Source organism: Zosterops lateralis (assembly GCF_965231275.1).
Source record: "Zosterops lateralis genome assembly, chromosome: 2".
In the NCBI taxonomy this organism is placed as follows: domain Eukaryota; kingdom Metazoa; phylum Chordata; class Aves; order Passeriformes; family Zosteropidae; genus Zosterops; species Zosterops lateralis.
Window position 1 is genome coordinate 63,812,291 of NC_139763.1, and position 24,466 is coordinate 63,836,756.

At 40.5% G+C, this 24,466-nt stretch overlaps 1 protein-coding gene across 10 annotated transcripts; it reads right to left on the reverse strand.

Moving 5' to 3' along the window:
• Positions 1-359: 359 nt before the first annotated feature.
• Positions 360-24,104, reverse strand: RCBTB1 (RCC1 and BTB domain containing protein 1). Of its 10 annotated transcripts, none has more exons than XM_083884912.1 (13): positions 24,042-24,068; positions 22,019-22,079; positions 18,323-18,493; positions 17,329-17,479; positions 16,734-16,900; positions 13,997-14,155; positions 12,775-12,882; positions 11,690-11,832; positions 8,752-8,942; positions 5,625-5,751; positions 5,021-5,172; positions 4,252-4,382; positions 360-1,302 (listed from the first exon to the last, which is right to left on the reverse strand). In XM_083884912.1, the coding sequence occupies exons 3-13, from the start codon at positions 18,464-18,466 to the stop codon at positions 1,162-1,164; spliced, it is 1,614 nt and encodes a 537-aa protein (XP_083741038.1). In that variant the 5' UTR covers positions 18,467-18,493; positions 22,019-22,079; positions 24,042-24,068; the 3' UTR covers positions 360-1,161. The 10 variants fall into 10 exon arrangements, with proteins under 10 accessions (XP_083741038.1, XP_083741043.1, XP_083741039.1 ...); XM_083884917.1 differs by lacking the exon at positions 24,042-24,068 and adding an exon at positions 23,528-23,980 and having other exon boundaries at positions 18,323-18,473; XM_083884913.1 differs by lacking the exon at positions 24,042-24,068 and adding an exon at positions 23,528-23,980.
• Positions 24,105-24,466: the final 362 nt, after the last annotated feature.

A 24,466-nucleotide genomic window follows, 5' to 3' on the forward strand; every position in this document is an offset into this window, starting at 1 on the left:
TCTTAAATAACACAGTAAAAATTATGAGGATGCCCATACTTACCTTCTGAAGGGTTACAGCCACTTAAAGATGACTTAGTATAAAAAATCAGATCCATAATGTGAATCACTGAGGTCTAAAATTAGTGCCTACAAACAAATTTCCTCATTTCTGAAATCGAGATCACAAGTATTTTGTCAAGCACAGTGAAATCAGCAAGATTCATTGTATGGGGTGACTTGGGTTTTGGCTTTATTTGTTTGGATTTTCCTTTGTTGTTTTCATGAGTTTTTTTAAATTAAGCAACTTAGATGCTGTATGTAACACAAAAAGCTTGCAATGTTCTTCAAAATCCAAAGTTTGCTAGTGAAGAGGTACAAAAAAAGTGAAATTTATTACATGTAGTTTAAATTTAGACAATAATTAAAAGCAAAACCCCACCCAGCTTTCCCTTCCCCCGTCCAAGGGAACCAACATAATCTGAAGTCACTGAAGAGTGGATTTCCATTAAGCATTATAAATATTGCTTGAACAGATTACACAAAGTACACATTACAACTTATATTAAAATATACCCAAATATAGATGTTTACTTGAAATTAGTTTTTCTAGTAACTGTTTTCTTCAAAGTCACTTGCGTAGGCTTTGAGGATACATTATTTTTGCACACCTGAAGTACTGGATACACTTGGTTAATGACACACAGCAAATGGCCAATTCATTGACAATCATGCAAATGCAGGCAGATATAACCGTGCCATTTGCTTCTCTATAATCCCAGGGAGTTAATGATTTAAGTGACATCATTCAGTGGCTCAGATCAGACTCTTTTCCAGCCCCCAGCAGTAAATTGGGAATATGAGCAGGCGGTGCTGGAATGGAGGTTTCCTAGGCTGGAAAGGCAAGTCCGGAACAGCAGCCAGAATCCTTTGCACACTGCATTTCCCCTCTGCCTGAAATCTTGAGCTGGTTCCACCATCTGGGTTTGCTAAATGCAAATGAGTGTTTTGCTTGACATTTTTACAACAGTTCACTCTCGAGCACTGAAAACATCTGTTTTCACTGTGCCCTTTCAGGTCATGTGATGGACAAGACCACATAACAACTTGCCTGGACCCACACAGTTACGTTGTGGCTGGAAAAAAATCCATACAAACACCTTGACTTACGGCCTCATTTTTTCAGTTCTTAAAGGCTCCACATTTACTGGCTTTACCAATGAATTCCTTTAGCAGGGAACCATCCATTTGCCAAAATGCTGCAGTTTGTGTCACTTCCGTTAAATGATTGACACAAAACTTAAAGCAGAATTCTTCTAAGTCCTAAAGAGGAAGAAAAAAAAAAAAAGAGAAAGTGTTATCATCTTTGCTTTCAATCACAGAAAATTTCATTGAGGCAGAACTGCCTGCCTATGTTTTGGTTTTGCAGCAAATTAGACAAACACACACAGTGGCTCTCAGTGTTCCCCCCCCAACAGTCACTGTGTAAATGCAACAGAAAATAATTATTCTACTCACACATGTCATTGTGTAAATGCAGTTAGCAAGAGAAGTAACCAAAATATGTTTCTCACTATATAGCAGCAGTCACAAAAAAATAGCTGTTCTAAGCAATATATATTTTAGGTTTGCACACTTGAAGAGTTTCATCTGCATTCTCTGACAACTTTGAAACTCCAATATAAATAGGAGATCGTGGGGTAACGATGTATAACCAAGACTGTGGATAAAGAAAATTCAGCTCTTTCAGTTCACAATATAAACAAATCTATTTCTCTAAGGTTGCTTGACTTCCTTCCTGCTAATTGAAGGGCTTAGCTAGACCCTTGAAGTTCCATGTCCCCAGGCTCAGTGCACGTGTATCCTGACCGGATAGTTTGTACAGCAAAGATTAGGCAGAAGGTCTTTCTGTGCATTAGAAACAGACTCGTGCTGCAAAGTATTTCACAGGTCTCCCAAATGTGATTCAAATGCAGCACTGGAGCACAGTGCAGCACAGCCATTCCCACAGAAAGTGGGCTCCAGATATTTGAGTTTAGTTGGAAGTGCCTTCTGTGGAAAGCCTCACAACCATCATTGCACCGGGGTGATGTCAGACAGAGAGGATGCCTTAAAGAACACAAGGCACAGTCCTTGTCAGTCTAAGTTCCCCACAGAACACTTCCCACTCTGATTATTTCCAACTCCTTTGAGGAGGAAATCTACTCTGTGGCACAGATCTAAGCTGCTCTAAGGAGGATGCCACAGGCCTGACAAAAGGGCAACTCCCCACATTGTTCTCATTTCTTTATTAGATGTTTGTAGGACTCTCTATGTGAGAACACACCCTTCCTTGGCTGCTCAGCAGACTGGGCACTGCAGGAAGGTATAACAAATTTGCAGAGCTCTCTAAGCCCCATGAGGTATGAAAGACTGAATAATACTCATGTTTTCTCTTAAGGTCAATACTGAAACTAGAGCAACTGTGTGTGCTAGTGACAATTCTTGACACAACAATAATACAAAAATATATCCTGGCCTAAAACCAGGCATTCTGAAGCTTCAGATCTTGACTTGTGTGGCATCTGTGCAACAAAAAAAGACAAGCTTATTAGAACTGAATACTGACGGGGTTTTTTTTAATAACAGAATTAACTAGCATTTTAAAGAAAATTACATCATACACATTACAGTATTTTGCACTGCTTTATTAAAAAATTCATATTCCAAGTCAATGCAACAGAAGCATACAATAAACAGAATTATTGTGGTATTAATAAGTAACTCTGGAAAAACTAAAGTTCTGTATAAAAAGGAAAGGCTGAGTTCCATTTGCAGATGGATGAGCTCCCAGCAAAGTGTACTTAATATACTTAGGTGAATAAAGGCACAAGGTACAGCTAAAGATTATTTTAAAAGCTGCAATGAGAAGCTAGCCCTGACCTAATTGTAGCCACTTCAGTCAGTCACCGAAAGGAACTGCAGGAGTTTCATGTCATGGAGGTATTTTAAATTAGTGAAGCAGCTTCTTATAAGTGTTGTCTTCCAGGCACACACCCCCTGAATGAACTACATCAGCCAAGCAAATCCAAGCCCCCTGCCAGCATTGCAGCATGTAAACCCACTTTTTATTAAAGCCCAACCCCTCAGCATCACCCATTCTCTCCTGGAAGCAGCATTGAAGCCTGTGGTTCTAACTTCACTTAGCTAGAGAGGTACAGTGAGGCAGAGGAGCTGGATTTCTTACAGCCCTTACAAGCAGAATCAATCACACACCGAAGACCCATCTTGCAAACCATCTTTGGAGGCTGAAATATGGGAATCTTCCTATTTTTGATGAACTTCTATCAAAGACCTTACTATTCACAGTAGATCAGAAGCCACTACAGACACTAACACAGCCTTTGGGTAAGATCTATCAAACCAGCAACACACTTCAAGGCTCTGAAATAAGTTAGGGAAACCTGCATGGCAGCTGCTGGAAGTTAGGCACAAGAGAAAGCAATAAGTTGATTTACTGAGTACCAAAAAACTGCTTTGTAAGCATAAGTAGCAAGTTCAAAACCAACCAATTGCAAAGTTGCCAACACAATGCACAGATACTACTGAACACAAACAGCCAAAGCAAGCCCAGGCATACTTCCTGGTTAGTTCCTAAAGCAGCATGTTAGGGATCTTGTAGTGAAGTCAGACATTCCACAGTGAGGAGGTTTCACTCCCCTTGTCACACACTGGTGCTCTGTCTTTAATGTTTACAAGGCCCAGGAAGCAATTCTTATCCTGACAATTCATTAGCATACTCTGAAAACTGGAAGTGTATTTGTACCTAACAAAACAAAAAAGCCAAAAAAACCCACCCCACCTCACCCACCAAAAAAAAATTCCCAGATGCACTCAATCCCCAACCTTCCACCATGTCATCACACACAACACACAGCCTTACAAATAAGTAACTTAAGGCTTAAAAGCCTGCTTTTCATTATGTTACTTCTTTTTCTTTCTATTTAAACCTTCCCTTCATTTCAAAGTTAGTGTTTCCATCCTCAGAAATAGCTGCATACTGGGTCACCTTCCCAGTACTGGTTTATGGGGAAAAACAAAAATATAAAAATGAGATACAAAAACTGTGTTTTTTATGAGATGTAAGTCCAACATTCTCAAATTCTGAAAATGGCAAATAGTATTAAATGAAAGTAAGAGAGAGCTTATAGGAAAATGTAACCTGCTGCTTTTCCCTGTAGTTTAAGTGAGGAAGCAGCCACCCATTTAAGAGATTGAACTTTAGAAGTTTACCTCTGCATCATATCTGACAGCAGCAGAGAGCAATGAAAATGCATTTTCCACAGTAATTCCTCTCTTGATAATGTGCTGACACAGTTTTTTCAGTCTGTTTTCACAGTATGAAGTAGCCAAATCCAAAAGACCTGCAAATAAACAGCATCCTATCAGTCAGTTGTAAAATGATCTCTGCTCTTTCAACACCAGTTTCTGCTCCTGCAAAGCTCTGTATCTCTCTAATGTGCTTTTTCAAAGTAGGTTACTACTCACAAAATGCAGATCACAGGCAACGAAAAGCTTTTTATTACCTCATTCTGCACTCCTGTTAATCTCTGTAAATATGAAAGTTTGTCCTACTGACTTGCATACCTAGTGGCAGGCACTACAACATGAATAAAAAACCATTATCAAGATATGGGCTTGAATTACAGCTTGCTGTAATTGCTTTGCTGTCCAAGTTTCCTCCCCATTAGATCTACTGAGATCCTTTGATTGTATGCCAAACAGTAATTGATTCAATTTAGTAAAGCATGCAACTATTTTCACCCAGAAAAATAGTTTCTCTCCCAACCTTGACCAAACTGTTCGTAGTTTATTTCTAAATATGCGCCATTTTTGCTGCAGTTAAGTTTGCTACAACAGTATTTTAAAGAGATCTCAATTAATCACCAGTACAATGCATTAAAGGCTAGACTAGAAGCCTGTATTTAGTGATTTATTGTGCATGCCCTGCCCCAGTTTTTCTGGCTGCTGCTTTCTGCCACAATTGGCCCCTCAGCAGTACCTATGGCATCTTCAGGCGGGAGGTCAACACTGTCCGTGTACAGGTACTCGAGAAAGGCACGATACACAGGGTAGGAAAACTGGTCTATTTCTATCACCTCCTTCATGTCCTCATTCCAGTATGACTGGAACATGGTTCTGAAGTGTTCACACCTAGGAGACAGAGACATCATCTGGAACACTATTGTACACACACAGACACCAATGTTACATTACAGGTCCCCTGAAACACATATTTGGGGCACTCGACAATACTCACAAATATTTTGCCATGCCCCATCAGGGCCAGCAGTCCACATTTTGGTTCCTAACCCTGTAGAGTTCATTATGCACTTAAATAAAACTGTTATTTTGCCCATGCTACAGAAACATCTGTGTGTACACTGCAACCAGATCAACTCAACAGAATTTATTATTCCAGTGAAAAAACTAATGTGGACTACCCCATTTACAATTACTTCACTTAAAGCTATTATGGATATATGGATGACACCTAATACAGGTTTAGGGTTAGTCCCTCCTTCCCTCTTAATTTTCTTTGCCCCTGTGATGATACTCTAAGAGTTTGTTCTGTACAAATAAGAGCTGTGAAACACAATCACTACCTGATTTTCAGAACAGCTTTGTGAACATGGATGTACTTTCCATCCACACGGAACTTCAGGTCTGAAGTTTCTGGGCTGTCAAACTCTTTCTTCAGAGACTCTGCTACTGTTAAAAAGTCTTCATGCTCTACAGAAATGATTTCAAAATAAACAAAACAAGATGTGAAAAGCATCTTAAATGGAACATACATATCACTAACTAAAGCTATCAACTCAGCTAAGAGTGTATCAAGGAAAATCGATCAGTGTCAGGGATCCACTGGCTTAAGCAGCAAAATGGGAAGGATTAAATAAACCAATAGTATTTCCTCTTGGGAAGGGCTGCTCCCCAACAGCTACAGGCAGCAGTGGTCAGCAGTTCCCATCCCATCCCACTGCACAGAGGCAGCACAGCACTGAGGGAAGTACCTGAAGAACTCCATCTCCATGTGGGAACTACCCATGAGATTCCCAGCCTCCAAGCAGCTCAGGGCTTGTGCTGGCTCAGCTCAGCTCTGCCCCCTGACCCACATAGAGCTGCTAAAGGGAGTCTGCAACATCCCTGAACTCACTGGGGACGTGGCCTGCAGCACTCCAGCCACACTGACACGGTGTGGGCTGGGCCTGAAAAGAAAACAGGTCACCACATGGTCACCTTTCTGTGCTGGCAGATTGGATACAGCCTGCAGGCTGATGAGGTCTTTGCCAGGGCTCATTAACATGAACTATCACTGACACCAATTACTTGCTTTATGAGTCAGTGATAACAACAGAAAATCCAGCAGCAGTGCTGCTGAAGGTACAACCAAGGACACAGAACCTCAGCAACTTTGGAAGTGGATTAAAGCAGAGATACCACAGTTCACTCTATTGAGGCCTATGGCACTGGTCCCACAGAGGTCCCACTCTGTGTCTCTAGAAATCAAACAGGAGTTGCAGCACAAGTTGTCTAAGCCTTTTGGTAAAGCAAGGCCTCTGAAGTCTTAGAAAGCTTAATTTAACCCATTATTTTGATGCATCTTAAAAGTGTGTTTCAAAGCATGTGGCTTCTCAAGTGAAGCATGGAAAAGAAAAACAAATGGGTTTCTACTAAATGGGATGCAATTTGTCTCCTGTGTCCCACAGGGCTCTATAGTGTCCATCCATACACAATCTGCACACCACTCTTCACCATTCAGGACACTAAATTATTTTGTATTTAAAAAGAAATACTGCTGGAACAAACTACTCAGAACTGGCAAGTCATGCCTGTGCCACAGGAGACCTTGCACTCCTCTGACTTAGACAAATTACTCACAGAAACTGCATCTCCTCTGGCCTAACTAAACCATGCTCCAATCCCTCTCCATTTGCTCATGTGATTTTTTTTTTTTTTGCTAGGTCATGAGCTTAGCTTAAGCTTTGCAGATCAACTTTCACTCCAAATACTTTCAGTCCTGCAAAAAGGCTGCAGATTTGTACTTCACCACAGCCAATCCTGATTCATTTTTTGGCAGAGACATCATAGCTGTAAGCAGAACAATAACCTTTACACAGAGTTAGCTCTCCCTACAAAAACAAAACAACACCAAAAAATCCAAACAAACAAACAAACAAACCATAAGAAAAAAGAAGGGTTGACTCCTATGTGATTAAAACAAGTGGGAAAGGAGAATATGCATATGGAAAATGGAGATTTAATAATGCCCACAAAATTAATCCTTGTGATTTAAATATTCAATAAGATTACCAGAAGAATCCCCAAAGGCTAAGAGGAATTAAAGTGCAGGTAATAGAGGTCAGACACCTGGCTATAGTCAGTCTGGGAATACCTCATAAAAACCAGGATCTTAAAACCAGGGGGAGATGTCATTTAAACAGCTTTCATTATTGGTAAAAGGCAGACTGGACAACCATGAGACCCTCCACAAGTGGTGGAGGCAAGAGAGAGCACGACCAGCACATGTTGCAGAGCATTAGAGAACGGAGAAAGTGACAAATAGGATAAAAGCAGACTTAGATTTACTCAGGAGCAGACTGCTCAAAGTTAATCTTTTCTCTCACTAGTAACTCTACTCAGTTCTCCCCTACAGGTGAGATGCTGTTACCTGGATCTCTACAAATGTGGTAACGTGCTACATGAGATGTTAACACAGAGAAGCTGGGTTAGGACAAGCCAAATGCAACAGTAAAGTTTGAGAGACTTCACTGGAGAAAGGTTACTTAGGGTGTGATCCATCGCTCCCCAAAAACAATTCCATACAGGGACTAACAAAATTAGGGTCTGTTGTCAGTATGAAAATAGATTAGATGCCCTAAGAGATCTTGAGAACTGAGGCAGCAGATGTAAGATGAAACATCCTTATTTTTCTTGAACATAAAAACACTTTCATGTTTTCCAGGAAGTGCAAGCTAAGCCCTTTATATCCTATTTGGGATCAAATAAGAATTAGCAGCATGTGGATCAAAAAAATCAAGAAAAAAGGTTAGAGCTGATTTGTTGGACACAGAGACTGCATTCCACAGAGTAATCTAAGGCAGCATAAGAAGAGAGTTCCAACAGAAAAAGCAATTATACAACAGTCTTGTTTCACAGGGACTATCATTTGCGAGTCTGCCTGTCTTTGAGAAAAGTTAAACTAAATAGACTTGAGACAAATCATCTCATGAAATGAAAACTTGGAATCCTCTTACTTTCAAAACGAGGATACATAGGGAAGACACTCGATCCTAGAGGGGCAAATACTAATGAGGGGGAAGCTACAGACTTAAAACCCAAAGTTTTTAGATACCAAAAAAAACAAGCCTCAGGAGTAGTCTTTCAAGCAGGAATAGTTTTAAGAAGAAAAAAAGCCTAAAGTTTTGTTAAATGACTCAGGATTCCTTTTTGGACCTGAGCTGCAGTTCAAACAACACAAACGTAAGAAATACACAATATGCATTGTGCAATGGTCAAACATGGCTTGCTTGGGATGTACACTGGCAAACAATCTTGTTAACCCTACCCTGGATCCCCAGCTGCTGAAATAGACTGTTTTCTTCAAAAGGAAAAAACAACTGGCTGCTGAGTTGCTGAGTGTCCTTCCTCAAAACAGGAGGCTGCCAGGGAAGCAGCAAGCTACACTAACCACTAATGGACACGAAGACTGAGGGAGCAGCTGGAGCTCACCTACGGAGAGCAGGCGCCACATGACGGCGGGGGTGGCGAAGCAGGCGAACACGTCGTCCGTGCAGGCGAAGTGGGTGAGGTGTGGGAAGGTGACGGACTGGCCGCGGCACTGGCCCCACATGAAAACCTGCCCGCTCTGCGTCTTGGCCGCCGACGTGTGCGCCGAGTGGCACGCCGCGATCTCCACAACCCTGCGGGCACAAGGAACGCGGTCAGGCACTCCCAGGGACCGAACTCAGGGACTTCCCAAACAAACTATGCAGCAACATTCTTGTACTTGGGTTTTTGTCCTGCAGTAATGTGATACTGCTCAAACAGGTATTAAAAAAATCTCACAATGACATTTTCAGATTGTTTGCAGATTTTATTGTAACCAGATATTGCCTTAACTATGTCATTCTTATCAATTGACTTTCCTTCTATTTTTTCATAACCATGGAAAAAGGGATGAAGAAAAAACAAGTTTTGTTTTTCCCTCTTAAAACCAATACACACTAAACTTATTCTCAAGAAGAAATTTCTTCTACCTCCTTTTAATTTGATTTTTGTAGGTTGACAAAGATCTGACCCACTGCCTGTTCTTCAGACTTCTTATTTTGCTGTTAAGCTTACTTTCCTCAACACTGAAATTCAACATGAAACACAGTGCTTCATTTGAGGGGAATAAATCCTTTAAGAGCTATGATTGTTTTTAAATAAAGTCTACACAGTCCTTTCACCCACCTCACATAGTTTTTTAAAATACTAAAGCTGCTGATGCTCACTCATCTATCCTGTTCTCCTGTTGCTCAGGCAATCCCTAAAACTTATCTGAAACATTGCAAGAACTGAGAAGAAACACAATTCCAATTAAAACACCACAAAGACATTGCCAGAGTTTCTGTGCATGTGATAAGCAAAACAGGGACATTCCCATGTTCAAAATAAAAGCTATGCTTTCCTGTTTTCTCTCTGTGGTAAAAACACAGAGGATTTTGTGCTTTTGTGCCAGAAACACATCAACCAGGACAAATATCTTTCCAAGCAATCTAAGAATATACACACAAAAATGTGTGTTCCTTTACAGAACAGTAACTGTGAAGAGCTAGATTTTTAAGGGGGGAAAAAAAGTTTTAGCACAATGTTCATATTTTAAATGCAAAAATTATTTCGAGACTAAACTCAAAGAATCTACATCACTTTCAGTATATGTATCAATTTCTGGCAGACAGAAAATTGATCAGCTGTTTTACAGTACTATCAACTTATGAACCTATCTCTACAAGACACATCATAGAGTATTTATTTTAGGGACAACTTTTTATCACAGCTATCAAGCTAAACTACTTCCTTCTCCAAACCTTCTTTTCTTAGCAGAACAGATTCTTCTTTTTACAGACTAGACCTACACTCCAGCAGTCCATGTACTATAAAACACATATGGTACATGTACTCATATTTACAATACATGAACAGAGTCATATGTTAAGCATACATTTAACACCAAAATTCAGAGAGCTGACCTTCACAGCTGTCCCTCCAAGCTAAGACAAAATTTAAGTCTAAGCATTTCTTACAAGCTGTATGTGCAATATTTTTCAAGACAGCACCAAATGAAATCTCCTAAGTGACTGCTGCCAGCATTAAATATAAATTACAAAAGGATTACATAAACTAAAAGATCAGGAGCAGCAGCAATGTGCTTCATGGGAAATGACAGCTCACCCACTTTTAGCACTGTTTCTAAGGGAGCCAAGTCAAGCAAGATGAGTAAGTTCAAGTGACTTATCTCTCTCTTAGACTCCAAGCAGAAGTTCTTTGGTATTTTCCCCCTCCTTCACCCACTGAACAAATGCCAGTTTTATTATAACCCTATGCTTGAGTTCACATACAGTTCTAAAGGCAATAGTTCCCCTTAGTTCACTCATTAAATAAATCACTAACAAAACAAAGCAGATCTACCAGCAAGCGTACACATTTCTCTTCCACTGCTTTTTAAAAAATGTTTCATTTTCCTTCTCTAGTGTCAGTCCCTTCACAGACAAACCAGCCCCACTTCAGTGGTTTTTATTGTGATAGTTCCTTTCTTCTTTCCCTGTCCCCCATTTTTTAAGCTCTTAAACATCCTCAGTACTAGGAAGTTTATCATTTAATGCTAAGTGGGAGAAACAACAAAAATAGGAATGACTTCTCAGATGGAGGAGAAAAACCAAGGAGAAGTGTTTCCTAGTTAGGAGGAAATTGCAAATTAAGAGATGTATGGGTCAAGACAAGGTACATTAACCTGTAGGTATACAAAGGGCCCAGAGAATGGGACTGAGGTCCACATTTGTAGGTGAGCAGCAAAAAGAGCTATCCCCAAATATGAGGATAATGAAAGAGTGATGAAAGAGGATTCACAAGGGTTAATCTCATTCTTTTATGAGTCCAGTAAACAACAAAACTACAAACTACTAACTGGTACGAGTAATAAAACTGGGTACTAACTGTCCTTAGCTCAAGCAACCTTGCAAATCTAGTTCTGTTTTTATGGTGGACCATTTTCAAACTTTCAAAAATTGTTTTTCTTCACATGTCACTTCTTGAAAAGGTGGTGTTTCCTTTCTCTCCACTTTTTTTTTTTTTTTCCTAATGTAGGCCTAATTCATGGCTTGGCTTATTGATTTCATAGCTCCAGTTTAAAGCAAAGGAACATATACAGAATAGTGTAACACTTATTCATTCATTATCTTTCAGTATCAGGTAAATGCAAAGTGTGTTTGTGTTCAATAACCATTACAGACAGCAAAAAGCACTCAGTGCTTATTGTAAACAGTAAGCTACCATCATTTCCCACGTTTTTAACATTAGCAACAGAAAAACAACCCACCAAGCCCTACATATGCACTCTTCCAGTGCTAGAGACTGCATAACACATGCTCAGACTTTATCAATCCAGAAACAGCTTCAGCAATATTACCTTTCTTTTTCCATCATGATCTGCACGGGGCTGAGCTGGTTACTTTTATTGCCAGTCCCCAGCTGCCCGTAAGTGTTAGCTCCCCAGGCATAGAGCAAGCCCTCATCTGTTAGTGCTAGAGTGTGTGCATAGCCACAGGCAATCTGTAAGTAAATGTATAAAGCGTTACTCCTGAACCAAACACAGATGAGAAACAAAATATCGCACACATTACCTTCACCTAGCTCATGGAAAGTATCTCAGGCATTCCTCACTCAGCACCACAAGGTGGTACTTCCCAGTACTTGCAGCTAACACAAAGTATCTCAGCTGGAGGTACTGCAAGTCCCAGCTTTGTTAATTTAATTGGCTGCTCCCAAGTAATTTACTGCACACTAGACAAGTCTCCCTAGATGCTACCTGCTTTCTTTTCAGATGAGGAACACTTGATTGCTTCATCACATCTTGCAGTGCTCTGAAAGTATTTCAGAGCTGGATTATTCTGAATACTGTACAGTATGAGTACTCTGTAATGAGGAGAGCTGCAGTTCAACACCCAACAACCCTTCAACCCAACTTATCACATTCAACTCTACAGAACCTTCCCAAAAACCCAGAAAATCCCAAATTTTAATTTGATTCTCTAGCTAGAAGGATAAAACCCAAACAAACCAAACTAAACCAAATCACCAAACAATCAAACCCATCCCTATGTCTCATCTTTCCTCTCCCCTTGCTTCTAAAGGACTAATTAGAACACTAGAATTAGAATACTTAGAACAAATTTGAACAACTGATTCACCCTTATTTCTTGTCTTTGACTAGCATATTCCATTCAACTTTGTGACAAAAATGCAATTTGTATCCACAGCATAATTTAAAAGTAGTTACAGTAGCTAACTTTAAAATTTTTTTTTCCAAGCATTTATCAAAGCAAGTATTTCACAGCTTACTTGCACATTGTATCAGCAAAATATAATCATTGTAGCTAAAAAACCCTCAGAGTTGGAACTAGTGCAATCTAGCAGCAGGTATAATATTCCAAGGAGAGGGTTCCAGCAGAAGGCAGCGGCAGGAATGCACTCTCACTCCCATGCTGGGCGTACCTGGAGCACACAGACGCTGTGCAGCGCGGCCACTCTGCACGGCGTCAGCTGGTTCCCGTTGTTGCCCAGGCCCAGCTGGCCATTGCCATTGTAACCCCAGCCATAAACCTGAGGGCACCAGGAAAACAACGTTAAGCCACTCTTCACTAGGAGTATGGAGGACATTTAAGACTTAGTACCAAGCACAAGCCAAGGAAAGTACTTGCTACTTAAAAACTGTGTGCTATTTGAAGAGCAATACAGACAAGGCTGAAAGATACTAAATAAACTGCAATGACTTACAGCGCTCAACTTCTCCACCCTGCATTTACCTTTTCAAGAAGCTAAAAAACATGTCTTTGAAGTACTAGGAATTTTGCAATAAACTTACACTACACCAAAATCTCTCCCATAGCATCAATGCTTTGACTTTTACGCCATCCTTTCTCATTATTACTTTTCCTTTTTTTTTTTTTTTTTTTTTTTGAGGAGAACATTATATTAATTATTCTGATGAAGTGATCAGTTTAAATGGAAGTCCCCAGTTTATCTCTAATTCTTTCTTTAGCTTTGTTACAGTGCACACACCATGAAACAGGTAAGTACAATGAAAGCCCATCTCAGCCTCAGGGACTTTACAGTCTTTCCATTCAAAAGGAGATACCACCCTCTGTTTGGTGAGATGAAGTAAAATTGAGGTTACAGTTCATACCTAAAAGCAAGACAGCACCATAAACTTAAGTCAAATGGAACAGTTGCACAATGGGAAGGTAATGTTCAAAAGAATGTTATGGGTTTGTTCCTGGTAATTAAGCAATGTGTTTTAAAAACAGGATCAGCCAATGTATCCTTGCAGAAAAATTAACTGTTTAATTGTGCATGCTTTAAAGAAATAAACTGAGACTAATGCAATTAATTAAAAGAATTTAACATAATTTATGTTAAATAATCTATTGCAACATGAAGACAGACACGGTTAATGCAACTGTTCAAATTCTTGCAGTTGCAGACTCAGTAAGAATTGTGATCCAATACCATCTTTGCCACAAGAAGGAATATTGAAAGTGCATCTCCAGTTCCTTGCAGTGTTTTCCTGCAGCTGGTCTCACAGAAGTTGTCAGGATAACTCTGTCAATACAGCCCTAACCTGAGCACTCCCTGTCAGCATTTCTCCATATTCAGACACCAACCTGGTAGATTCAGGTAACAGAGAATGAGGGAAGGCAGCAGCAGCAGCACTTACCTCACCATTGTTTACTACAGCCATGGAGGAGGTCTGGCCACAAGCAATGCCAACTACAATTTTACCCTGCAAGCAGTTGGAAACTCTGCGAGGAGTTGGCTGGTTCGCTGTAGATCCAGATCCAACTTGACCACAGTTATTGTAGCCCCAAGCATAGAGCTGTCCATAAAAACAAACAAACAAAACCACACAGTTTAAAGCTTAATAGTAGTAATGATAGCAATAGATAGTCTTCCTGTAGTCAGCACCAGAGTGGGTAAACTATGCTACTTAGCAGGCTAAAATGCCAAAGTTCATTTTCAACAGATGAAAATTATAAACAGAATTGTGATTCATTTTGCAAATAGGAATATGGCACTTTTTCCAGCTTATTGCAACAGACTAAAACAGAAAACAAAAGGAACGTATTTCCATATTAAATACAAGTCAGACTGTAAGACAAAGAGCATAGTAATTGTCTTTATAATTTCATGATGTTGGAAAAAGAAATGCAAGCCAGAACATAATTTGTTTCCCACACACACTTTAACTCCTCAGTTTAGAGCTATGTACTTTTCTTCATAGAACTCTAAACCAGGTTACTGCTGGACACCCATCATAACTCTTCTGCAACTTTCAAGAGCTGTGAAAGAACAGGGTTTTGTCAGCCCATGTTTCAGAGTAGCTAAATTCTCTCTCACAGTGGCATTAACAAAAAAAACCCCACAATTTCTGTCAGTTTAAAGTTTCTGGTGGCAAACTAGTACTAACACAAGCAAAAATATGAGTTCCTTTTATCTGAAAGTTAGGAAGACAGGGAAGCAGTTTGCTATAAAAAAATTTAAAACTCTGTGTTTCCAGTGCCTCCATTTTTTATTACATATATACATGCCCACAGCTTGGCATAAAACTGTTTCTGATGGTTCATTCTCTGGTGCTTCACCCAGTTCAAAATTTTTCCCTCTTGGAAACACCTTCCACAGACATGCTTGGCAGTACAACACACTGACAGGTACCCTTGTGAGAAGTCTACACATCCTTTGGTGCCAGAAGCTGCCCGTTTACTGCAGCACCAAACCAAGAGTCATTAAAAGTCATTAAAAACTAACACCTCCATCAGTACCAAAGAAAAAACCCAACCCACTAAAGACAAGAACAGAAGACCTCCCACCAATACAACTCATTCACAATGAATAATATGAATTAAAGAAAGAATCAGTCCTTTGCTTTTTGTTACTTCTGATTGCTGGATCTTTGACTCCTATTGAATATTTGAAGATGCTTTATAAAATACTTTAATTTCAATAACAGCAAATATTCAGGTAGAGAATCTCAGAAGGCAGATCAAAATGCTGAAGGACATGCCAGAGAAGCATGAATGTCTGCATTCCTTCAATTCTATCATTAAAATATTTTTAAAAAAATTTTGCACTGCATTGATACTGCACTGAACCATACCAAACAATTATGCCAGGTATTTCCACAAATACTTCCAGCTTCAACATCTCCCTGAGGCTTCAGGTGTACCAGGACACAAAGGGGGCTGGCAGCCAAATCTTTTTGTAAAGCTGCTTAACACATTTTGCTGCTTTCAGTGCACTCGGTTCTGGTAAAAACTCAGAGTACAAACAGACCAGTTACTGCAAGGTACACCAGGGATGGATTTAAAGGACATTAATGAGCCACACTGGTGAGCCAGCTCCAGATACAAAGCCCATGGCCAACACAAAGAAACTTCCCTGCTTCCACTGAGATTTCAAGCATGCCACACTTATGACAAGAGACAGCGTGGCCTTCACAGGCAGCCACCACACAGCAGCTGGCACCTCTAGTGTAAGTACAGTCACCAAGTTTTATAGTTTAACCAAGTCAAACATGACAGCACAAAATCCTTCCTAAGTCTAGGCTCTTCTTTCAGATAATACACAGACCACTTAACCCAATCTCTCTTTCCTACCCTTAAAATACTTGGACTTACAGCTGCACTATTATTCCATACTGGACCACAACACAGACATGCTCAGATTACCAGGATGAGAAAAACTGTAGTTTCCCTTTTCATTGTTAAAAGGTTTTAAAATTAGAGCTTTTCTTCCGTTAGCGCACAGCTGAAACCGGATTTTCCACTGTGCATACATTGGTCAAATCTGCATAACTGGAAACTAATTGTAGGTGTTTCCCACGACACGTAGCCTGGAGCCACGCAAACAAACAGCATGAAGCAGACCTGGAAATAAACCAAATGCTCTTTCATCAGCTACACACCAAGGTATTCAGAGGTGAACAGAGCAACATTCTTTTGCAGTAGCAGTGTGGAAATGCAAGACATTTCTACAAGAAAAAGACCAAATTCTAACCCAGTAAATACAAATTCATCACCCTCCCTAACAGAATTGCAAGCAAATAAATTACATTTTGCACTTCACAAACCATTTCACCTCTAAGTGGCACATCTTTCTAGTCTCGCCCCTGTGAGAGACACAAAAGTTTACTAAGTTGTATTTTTGTATTTCCCTTGGTTTTGGGGTTGTTTTTTTTTTTTGGCAGGGAGGATTAGTCATTTGGTTTTGGGGATTTTTTTTTTTAAAGTTGCTTTCAAGTCTGCTCCAAAGAAAAGGACATCCTAGTCTGAGGCAGCAGGAGAAAAGGTTATGTTTGTAATAACACTGTAGAAACGGAGAGAAGTTCAAACTGCAAGGTCACCTCCATTATTCACTTCAACAAGGAGATTAAGAGATTTGAACAGGTTTCAACTTACATCCCCATCCAATGAGAGCGCCATGGAATGATGAGAGCCACAAGCTACTTCCACCACTTTCTTTATTAACAGATTTGTGCAAACTTGAACAGGAGTAATGCCCTGATTGGTTGTGCCATTTCCAAGTTGGCTGTAACCATTATGTCCCCAAGCATACACTTCACCATCTGCAAAAATATTTGTGATTAAAACCACTAAAAAATCCAGGGAGGTTAAGACAGAATTTTAAGAAATTAGAAAATACCAACATGAAACTGAAAGGATGTTAACAAAAAGTGAAAATATTACAAGAATCATCTGTATGCTAGAGAATTATACACTTTGTTTTATATTCATTTATCACAGCATATCCTCTAGATTGTAGAAATACACGGAAGTGCACAGGTAAGACAAAGTACATGCTACAACCTCAACATAATGAAAATGGAAACTTTACCGATTACAAAATCCTTTTACTTCCACTTAACACCAAGAAGAACCTCTTAGTGTACATTAGCCAGTTAACAAGTTAATACAATTACACCATAATCCATTCCTGTTAAATGCAAGTTAAAATCTCTAACTTATGTTTCTATACTAAATGTTAATTTTCTACCTTCAGTACAAAGAACAACATGGGGTCCACTTCCATAACTGAGACTGGAGATCTTTTTTCCACATAAGGCTTCTAATTTCTTTGGTACTATTGTGCTCTGATTATCTCCAGTTCCCAAACAATTACTGCAATTCAGTCCAAAAACAAATACCTGAAAAACAAAAGAACACTCACTTCAAATGTTTTATACTCAGGTATGCACAGATGTGTAACACTCAGGTCTTCCTTAACTGGGGACAGAGTTTCACCTTGGACCTCCAGGGGCCAGAGGCTTCCCACATGGAAATTAACAATCTCAAGAGTCAGCACAAGGGCACTTTGGATGTTAACTGATGAGTCTGAATCAGACTAGTACAGTCCCGGGAGTCAGGCTTTTTATTTTCAGGAACTGCACTGTAAAAAGTCTGAAACTGTGAAAAGTGGAACACACCACCTTATTTTAAAAGCAATTTGCAAACAGCAAATAAAACATAAGCATGAAAAGAGCTATACTGTGGGAGGCTCATCCTACAGACACTTATTGATAGGACTTAGGGGAAAAAAAATCCTTCTCTAGTCTTATGAGAAACCTTCCCATCAATACATCCCAGAACACCTGCCTTGTTTCCTTTCAGCAGCTCCATGCTAACTCAATGTGTTTCTGAATCACTAAAATCTACAGATAACCTTCCACGGTATTTTTTACTTAGCAAGTTGTAACCTCATTTTCTAGCTTCATACCTGTTTGCACTTAACTCCAAGCTACCACACCTTCTTTTAAATTCTGCCTGTCTTCAAAAGTGCATGTAATCCATCCTGGCCTTTGTCACGTGAAATTATTCTACATAGTCCATTTGTATTGTCCCCACACGAAACTTTAAAAAAAATCAAAACTTACATCCACTAGGTTTTGGAAAACACAAATTTCCCATAACGCTTTTGAGAGGCTATCAGTGTACAAACATTCTGAAAGGAGTTAATGTGGAGCAGGTAGCCAGCTGGATGGCGGGCTCACCTCGTCATTGTGCGTGATGTAAATGGCTTCGTTGGCCGACGTCCCGAACACACAGGCCTTCCGAATGGAGGCGATTTCTTGGGGGGACAGCAAGGTAAATATTGGCCACTTGCCCACATCCACCATGATGCTGCTGTGTGTCATGACGCTTCTACAAGCAAGAGGACATTGCTGGAACAAATAAACCAAACAAACAAACAACAAAAAGCTTATCAAAAAGAGTATGATGTGTTTTCATTAGCAGACAACAATGTAAATACCTTTACGTGGAAAAAAAAAGACTTGGAGTTTTGAAAGTAAATATTCTATTCTGTATGAAATATGTAACTGTATTTCCATGCATTTAGGTGAACAAAAAGCTAGTCACTGGAAAAACAGATCCTTTTCTTGACAGGGTACTTAAGAGAACTGTATCCAATACAGCTGAACATCGGCTCTTTAACAAGCAAACTTATTAAAAATTTGTGATCCAGCAAATATCCACTGGTGGCAGAGTGAGATTCTGAGGGAATTTTCAAAGGGGATTTCAGCTGCAATTCCAATTTATAAAACTTTCACTTGTGAATTCTTTTTGTAGCCTTACAAGTTACAAATGCCATGTAAGCAAGCAGTTGACACATATGTGAAACATGCAAATAAAAATAAGGCTGGAGCTGCTGTGAACACGACCCAAATCTGCCATCTCTTGTGTAATCAAAAGCTGCTATGGTCAAAACCATTTGTGAGATCAGGAAAGCATGAGCTTGTGCAATTAGGCAGTGAAACATAGCAGAGAACTGCAATTAAGTAAAATTGCCATAATCTGTTACTTAGAAACAAGGTAGATCACATTAACAGCTGGAAACATGACAGGAGATGGAGATGTTTGCCAATGAACACAAATGTATACAACCCATCCTTCTGCAGTGCTCCCTCAGAACAATTGCAGCAGCTCAAGAGCAAAGCTGACAGCACAAACATCCGCATCACTCACAGCCTGAAGGGACTCTGCCACTCACAATCTGTGATCCATGCCCAGGGCTACCAGCAAGTTTTGGGAAATGTGGAGAGCATCAGGTGAAGAATTGCACAGAATGTCAGTGACAAGACAAATCTTCATAAAACAGTAAAAGCCAAAAAGGCAGGAAAGCATTCCATGGGTAAGAATTATAGTCTCTACCCATTGCCATTCTCTCATCGACACTTAGTTCTTTCCTTTTCATTTGTTTGCTTCAGTGCAACCCAATCCCCCTACTCTTTGCTGTGCTGCTTTCAACTCAGGCTACCTCTTGACATGCCTGGGTACCAGATATACATAACAGTGGGAACACAAGAGCCTCTCTCTGCTCTTCTTCTGATGCTTCGTTCTCAAAACTGGGCTGCAACCAAGGCTTGACTTCAGAAAGCCATTTAACAACAGCAGTCAACTGTTACTCAGTACAGATGTTTCTTGGAAGAAGGGAGTTTTAAAAAAAGGTAGCAATAATAATTAAAAAATGAAGTTCAAGAAACACTGAGGTCACAGTGGAATTATGTCCACAAAAAAAAATTCTAACACAAACAAAACCTAGGCAGGGTTGCTTCCTTATCAGATTTCATAACCTTGATCCAACAAACACAGCTCTGCTCTACAGGTACCTTGCTTACTAAGAGCCTGACTCAACTCTGCATTTCACATTTGGAGCAGGTCTTGAAAACACCTGAAATCTCCAGACAGCAAAAAGATTTATTTGTAGAACAGCTTTTTTTTAAGTTAACGTGATGGCAAGGCATAGCACATTCTATACAGCTGAACAGGTTTGGATGCATTTAAGCCTTCTTAATTTCTAGTTCAGTTATGAGCACAGGCTAGTTAGCTGCTAAGATCTATTACTTCACCTTGGCAAATCTTTTAAGGTATGACACTATCAATCAATTAAAACACGGCAGCAATTACTTGTTCTTTTGAGCAGACTGGGTAAGTGTCCCTTCTGACTTCACCTATTTAACTTGCTTCATAGAATATACAACTGCCAAAGCACAAATGTGTCAACCTGGATATTAAGACAACTATTTTCTTCACTGAAGTAATTTGCAACACAACCTGTGAAGTTTAGACAAGAAGACAACAAGTTATTTTGCTAGGGAATATCCTAGAAAACTAACAAGTTTTATAGCACCCAGAGAACCTATTCTTCTCTGTAAGTGATAAGTGTAATACATGTTGCCTTTTCTCTCCCTTCCTGATCTGTGTACTAGATCTCTAACCCATCTGACTTCTGTTCTGCTCTGTATGACTCAGTTAATCACTGCTCTTTGACAAAACCTTTTCAAGCCCTTCCAAAACTTACACAAGTTACGCTGCACTTCCCACACCTCACAGCTCAACCTGTCATCTCATCTTGTCAGACAAACTAATACCCATAGATAAAAGCTTTCAAGCACATGAGACTTCCCAAATTGGAGATATGAGCAATTAACTCCATCCACAGGTGAAGGTCCTTACAATTGTTAACAGGTGTTAACATCGCTTTATCCAAAACAACCATGTATATTTTCAGCAATTTCAACTGCTACTACAGTTCTACAGTTATTTCAGGGGTTTTCCTCAAAAGGTTCTTAAGGACAACTTATCTGCCACTGGCAACTTTATTTCTTCAATAAATATCAATCCTAAAGTCTATTCGGGTTTAGCAACCCATGAAGGTTCACAAAAATCCTTAAACCAACCAAACAACAAAAACCTCTCTCTTTCCTTTTTTATGTAATATGTACTGTTTCTTCTCAAAAACACATTTTACCCTCCTCTTGAAATAATAACTGCTGTCCTTAGATTCTGCTGCTTGCAGGAGTATCTAACATCACTGGCTTTCAACATTTCTATGGCAGCAACAGCAGCTATTTCCAAAAGGATAATTTATCCTTTTGTCTAAAGGAGAGAAATTACACACAAACCTGAAGGTTCTGGGCCTTATACACTGACCACTGTTTCTTAACTGCAATTGTGCACAGAAAGCTGATTTAACTGCTTATTCTTCATTTTCCACAGAAAACAAATGTTCCACCTAGGTAGAAGCATCACCTTTTTCCCTCTGAAGACAGATTCCTTAACAACTCCAGCCAATTTCCTAGTTTTCCAATAAAAGCTCAGGCAGTCACAGGAAGGAAAAAAAAAAAAAAAAAAAAAAAAAACAAAAAAACAAAAAAACCTACAGTGAGGAAAAAAGTATTTGAGAAATCTATTTTTAAATGTAGGACTATAAATGGAGATATCAGTAAAGTAACTCAGCGTTATCCAAACTGGAACCACATTGATCCTAGCATGATCTGCTACATGATGCAGAGATAAACAATTATACAACACAAAGCTTTATTTCTGCTGCAAAATCCACCAGCAGAGGGAGTTTGCATCAACAGCACCTCTTCTCACGGCTCTGACATCTCCAAAATGATCCAACCACCAGTATCCAAACAGGAACAGAAACAGAGATCACTCCCTGAATTTCACTTAGGCTAAATAAAAGCAAGAAAAGGCGACTCGTAGAAGAAATGAAACTGAACTGGCCGCATATTGTGATGAAAAAGAAATTGACCCGGGGGCAGGCACCAACATCAGGGGGAAAACATCTACATCTGCTCACAATTTTAAAGAGCCACACGCTTTTGGAGCCACAGGCCTCTCAAAAATTCTGTGCTAATCTGCTGCCTACACACTCATCTCCTCAGTAATTTACTTACTAAATAAAAAGCCTGCGGGCCAATTCACAGCGGCACATGAAAGAAAAACATGAATCCCCGCCTGAAAAAAAAAAAAAAAAAAAAAAAAAAAAAGGCAGCGTTTACACAATGCTTTGTTAAAATGATTTTAGATACCGTTCTAAAGAGTTTATAGTTCAGCTAAATAAATCCACGCTGGGTAGAACAATAGCCTAACACAACATCCTACCGGGAAAACAGTACCAATTGTCCTCACAACAAAAAAACTACAGTTAACTCCTCAAAGATTATCCTCTTATTTGCAAAGGCTGTTGGAACACAATAGCATGTTTGTTTGTTTCACTCTTTTCTCAGGCTCCGATGTTGCAGTTTATTCCAGCTGGGCAGCCCTACTACTTCCTGCACAGAAAAACTGCAAGGCTCAGGCCTCCGTTTCTCCTAATTGCCTTTGGGAATTATGAACGGCAGTAGAAAACAAAAGCTGGGATATCTGGCTTTAAAACAACACAGAGTGACTGGCACACTTAATCTGTTTTTAATTTAAAGGACACCTTAACCAAGGAAGAATCAAATCCTTCACATCACACCGATCTTGCCCTAGTCTATGTATCCTTTTTTTATTTCATATTTCAGCAGTGAGAAGGAATATGGAAACAATATACTATTATTATTATTATATTAACAATACTATTGATATTAAGTAGATGTATGAACCAAGTGATGCTACTGAGGCATTCTCCCTGCCAGTGAAGAGACTGCACTCCCTGAAAATAAGTGCCTTAACTTACTTTCCTTGGACCTTACAGAGAGCAAAATTTCTATGGCAAAACTCAAGTGTTCCAAACCTCCACACGACTTATTTTCAGATGCCTTTAATGAGCCACACAGGGGAGGAAAGAATGGTTGATCCAAAGGCTGACAACCAGACCTCCCGTTTGCTTTGAGCAACCAGCTGAGAGAGACAAGCAAAAATCATCACACACTGAACATGACTGCTTTGGCCACAGGAAACCACCCACCACAACAAACCTCCAGTTACAAAACTGTAATTACAACCACGCTTTGCCTTATTTTCTTTTTTTTTTTTTTTTTTTTTTTTTTTTTTTTTTTTTTTTTTTTCCTAGGCAGAGCTATTAGCGCAACTTATCAAATCCATTCACTGAGGGCACCTTCTAAAGCAATGCCTGTCTCTCAGTCGGGTGCAGAGAGATAAGCATTCAAGGGAAACATTCATATTAAGGCACTAAAGAATTAATGCATCTTCCAAACAGCTTCCAAAGTATCTCCTACAAAACTCTGTGTCCCAAAAAAATTTCCATTTATGATGCCTTGTACCCTTTTCTCTTAATCCCACCCCATTAAAGCCCATTTTACCTTCTGTCAGTAGAGGACAACACAAACGATCACCTGAACTTTCTAAATCAGAACCTTCAAACTCCTCATAAAACAGATAAATATTCCCAGGAGCTTTCAAAACTGGAACTCTGCAAGTTCCTTTAAAAAACCTAAACAAAACAAATACCCCTTCACCTTAGAAGAAGCGCCTTGAAAAGCCGAACAAACGCTGTAAATGTTTATAGAAAGCCGGGGGCGGAAAAAACCAAAAAGCGTTGAGTTTTTCCTGCCCTTTTTTTTCTTTTTTTTTTTTTTTCTTTTTTTTTTTCCCCGACCAGCGGGGTATCTCAGTCAGTATTCAGGAAGCCGGCGACAAAAGGGAAGGATAAACCGAAACACCAAGAACCAGGAAAATAAAATAAAATAAAATAATAAAAAAATCAGTCAGAAGACACAGTGTTAAGGACATGCAGCAGGAGCCTTCCAGAGGGCTGTGGGGGGATTGGCCAGCGGCGAGATGGGGCGACGGTCCCCAGCCGGGCTGCGGCGACAAGGGCGCTCTGCCTCCCTCCCTCATCTCCTCTCCTCTCGTCGTTCTCCCGCTCCGCACGGGCACCGCCACCCTCACAGCCGCTCATAGCCCCTCACAGCCCCTCGCAGCCGCTCACAGCCGCGGTGCCCGCCCGCTGCCCGCAGGGGCGCTGCTCACCCGGTGCCCGCGGCAGCTCCCGGCAGGTCCCGGCGCCGCCGCTGGCGCTGCCCCTCACGGCCCTCGGGGCCGCGCGCGCCGCCGGCGCCCGCGCACGTGATCAGGGAGGGAGCGAGGGGGGGGCAGAGCGGCGCCGCGTCACGTGACTCGCCGGGGAGCCCAGCGGGGGGAGCCCCCCCCCTCCCTTTGACCGTTCGCGCGCGCTCCGTCACGTGGGCGGCTCCTGGCTGCCCCATTGGGCGCCGCGGGTGCGCCGGGCGCGTGACACGTCCTCGTTCTCCGCTATTCCTCCCCCGGGCCCGGCGCGCGGGGACAGGAGGGCTGGGAATGACCCGCCACCATCCAGAGTCCAGCCTCTGGGCCGGACACCACCGTGTGCCGCGTCCAGCCCCAGCACCTCCAGGGACGGTGACTCCGCCAGCTCC

Bases quoted from the DNA above. Each gene is read 5' to 3' on its own strand.
- RCBTB1 (XM_083884914.1), bottom strand. From the start codon at position 18,466: ATGACACACAGCAGCATCATGGTGGATGTGGGCAAGTGGCCAATATTT. The intron at 16,901-17,328 runs GTAGAAAATTAA...ATATTTTTGCAG, and splicing joins TGTTGTTCTTTGTACTGAAG to ATGGTGAAGTGTATGCTTGG. The intron at 14,156-16,733 runs GTAAGTTGAAAC...TTTTATGGACAG, and splicing joins CGCTCTCATTGGATGGGGAT to CTCTATGCTTGGGGCTACAA.